At 51.9% G+C, this 3,386-nt stretch overlaps 1 protein-coding gene across 1 annotated transcript; it reads right to left on the bottom strand.

The window, feature by feature from the left end:
• Positions 1 to 302: 302 nt before the first annotated feature.
• PROP1 (PROP paired-like homeobox 1) lies at positions 303 to 2,914 on the bottom strand. The gene is made up of 3 exons (XM_068534666.1): positions 2,806 to 2,914; positions 1,387 to 1,619; positions 303 to 641 (listed from the first exon to the last, which is right to left on the bottom strand). Exons 1-3 carry the CDS (start codon positions 2,912 to 2,914, stop codon positions 303 to 305), a joined length of 681 nt encoding a protein of 226 aa, XP_068390767.1.
• Positions 2,915 to 3,386: the final 472 nt, after the last annotated feature.

Raw genomic sequence — 3,386 nt, 5'->3', positions numbered from 1 at the left:
AGTTCTATCCCCTTCAACCATTTCCATCCACCAGCAGCAACCACTGCTTCCCTCAATGTCACTTTCCCACCAGTCACCTCCACTGGGGCTCTTTACCTATATCTTCCAGTAGTTTCACCCCCTTAAATTCACTCAGTCAGCTCAGTGAGCCTTCATCATGATCTCCCATTTTAACATTCCCAGTCTCTGAGCTGTCCCTCACCATATTTCTACTTCGCCCTTAGAAGGAAAGGAAACCACCCAGTTTTCTGTATTGTGAGGGTCACAGGCTGGGAAATTACCTTATCAGTACTTGTTTAACTTTAGTTCCAGGACTTTGGTGGCTCAAGGCTGAGGGGAAGCATGGGTGGGGGTGGAGGGCAGGGCAGATGACCAGCAGGGGTTGGGTGCAGGGTGGGGTACCAGTCTTCAGACTGGTGGGGTCGAGCAAAGGAACCACCAGTGGAGGGCTGAGAGGGAAGGGCATGGTTGTAGGGGTGAGGGAAGCAGGTCATTGGGGGAGGTGGTGTTGGGTAGGAGTAGGGACAAGCAGGGCGCTCAGGCAAGAAACCAGAGAAGGTGGCAGGAGACAGATGGGCCAGTGGCTGGAGCAGTGACCGCTCTTGCTTCCTCTGCTTAGCTCTGCGGTTCTGGAACCAGACCTGAGGAGGAGGGAGAATAGCCACATCAGAGCCCCTCTCTCAAATAGGTGGCATTCTCATATGCGGCTACAGACTGGTACAGAGCATAAGACTCCCCCACATCCCCAGAGGAAGTAAAGCTCTTGCAGAAGGCATAGCTGAGCCAGGCCTAGTGACAAAGCAAGGCCCACACCATTCCCCCAATCCATGTCTAAATTTGCCCTGCTACAACTTTGGGTGAGTAAGAAATGTCAACTTCTAAAAAGAAAGAGATAAACATGACACAGTGGCATTTCACCTCCACAGAGAATGGGAAATTTCCTCTAGGGTTATTAGAGACTAAGACTATGGATGAGTTTAATTGTTACAGACCAGGTTGGATTTAGGGTACAGTTTATTCTTAAGATAAATTAATTCTATGGTTAGAATTGAGGGAGCATCAGGTTGATTGAGTTTCAAGGCCATGGTTAGGGACAAGGTTACATACGTGTGTGAATAGTTAGGATTGAATTTCTGTTGGAGTTCACATCACTGTTAAGGTTGGGGTTTGATATTGAAATTCAAGTTAGATTAGGTTCGCTCCAAGGTTAAACTCAAGTGACATTCCTGACGTAGATGAGGTTATGCTGACTGTTAGGTAAGACTCTGTTCTGGTGAACATTTTGGTTAGGGTTATAGTGCCCTGAGAATTTATGTCCCAGTAGTTCCCAATCACCGAATCTGCATTTCTTCAGGGGATGGTGGGGGAAGGATCCTGGGCCATCACCTGGATTCTGGCTTCGCTGAGGCCTGTGTCCTGGGCGAGGCCTTCTCGGGCCCAAATGTCAGGGTACTGGTTCCTCGCAAAAGCTGACTCCAGCTGTTCCAACTGTGCTGGACTGAAGGTGGTGCGGTGGCGGCGCCGGGAGTGTGGGCGACCCCTCTGTTCTCCTTGCAAGCAAAGACTTGGTCTCCCCACTCCTACACCAGAGAGGTTCCTGTAGGGCTGAGTGCTCATGTCTGAGAAGGAGGGGGGAGGGAGAGTTTGCTGCCGCATTGACCCACCCATGCATCCCGGGCCACATATGCTGGTACCCTCAGATTCTACTAGGACCCAGTGTGTTGCTCATACACTCTGCCCTGACCAGAAATTCTTCAGCGTTCAGAATTAGCTGAATCCAGCTCAGCCTTGGCCCTGCTTCACTTCTGAGTCCCCTAACCCATGCTGCCCTCTCCACATGAAGTCCGCCCCTCAGACTCACTTGTCCTGGGCACTCACGCTCCCTCTGCCTCACTTCTGCACCGTGTGCCCACTCCCTATTACACCCCCCCAGATGCATCCCCATGTAAGGCATGCCCCTCCATAGCCTTTCACCTCTCTGAGCACACATACCACTTTCCTGGGTCTCACCCTGTGGATCTCCTATTCGCTCTGACACCCTAACAAACTGCCCAGGTCTCTGTCTAAGACCCCTATGACTTGCTCCCTGCTCTCATGGTTCACATGCAACTTAAGCCTTTATATTGTTCCCATTGTCCCATTCCCCCCACCTGGGAAGATGAAACATTCCTCACTCTTCTGCTCAGACACACCCTCCCCACACATACATTTCATCTTCTCCCCTATCCCAGTCCTGGCCTGGCCACCAGGCTGCAGGAACCTGAGCTCGTGGGAAAGGCTTGCCTCTTCTCCCTACAGGCTCACTAAGCCCCCACACTAATTAGTCTGAGAGCCAGCCGGGGAACAGAGAACAGGAGCAAAAGGAAACACCTGGGAGGCACACACTGAGAAAAGATATCTGGAGTGAGGGTCCCATCCCCATGGGGACCCAGGGGGTAGTCCCTACCCAGTGCTCACTGTCCACCTTAGCCCCCTGCTCCCCTCGGATCCAAAGCCCTGGCCCCTCCAACTCTCTTCCTTGGAGAAAGCAGTGCAGTGGGCGAACTCTGAGGTCAGGAGGGAGGAGACAGATTTCAGCTCTGCCTCTGCCCCCTCCTCATCAGTCAGGGCCTCAGTGCGCCACTCTGTAAAGCAGAGGCGTTGTACCGCCCCATGTTTTCTAAGATTCCCTTGTTTTTAACATTCTAGGATTCTGGGCTTTTATTTCTCTTCACTTTCCTCGTGGCGAACCATCGCCCGACGGAGCCTGGGCATGGAGCGTGCACACCTGCTGCCTCCTCAGGACCACCCCAGAGATTCACTCACCCACCGTGGAGGTCAAAGTCCCAGCGGCTGCGTAGCCCTCGGGCCAGAGACTGCTGCAAACTCGCCCCTTCTTTTGTTTACCCTGCTCACTCTTCCCTTCTGCATCCATGGCTCACAACAAAGACCAAAGACAGCCCAGTCTCGTGTCCCTGAGTCTCTGATTCTGGATCAGTCTTTCTCTGTTTCTGTTCCCCTCTATGCCTTGTATTTCACTGCTTTCCCCCTGTTTATACTTCTCTCTGAATCTCTCTCCCTGTGTAGATATAGATAGATAGATCTTTTTTCCTCTCTCCTTTTTTCTAACTTTTATTTCTATTTCTAATTCCCCATTCCTTTGCTTGAGTATCATCTCATTCTGCCTTGTCCTCACCCTGTTTCTCTGTTTTAGTCTCCACTTTTCTCCCCCTGCCCCTTCTCTCTCTGGGATGCTGTCCTCTCCTTTTGCTCTCAGCTGCCTACTTTCCCAGCTTGCAATCCCACACTAACTCTTTCTCCCTGAGCCTTGGAGGAGTGACCTGTTCCTCACCCCTGTGGGCCCATCCAATCATTGCCTGGTCACCAGAGCCCCCATCATCAGGGGA

The sequence above is a fragment of the Eschrichtius robustus genome, chromosome 2 (genome assembly GCF_028021215.1).
Source record: "Eschrichtius robustus isolate mEscRob2 chromosome 2, mEscRob2.pri, whole genome shotgun sequence".
In the NCBI taxonomy this organism is placed as follows: Eukaryota; Metazoa; Chordata; class Mammalia; order Artiodactyla; family Eschrichtiidae; genus Eschrichtius; species Eschrichtius robustus.
This window is presented reverse-complemented; position numbering and strand designations above follow the sequence as displayed.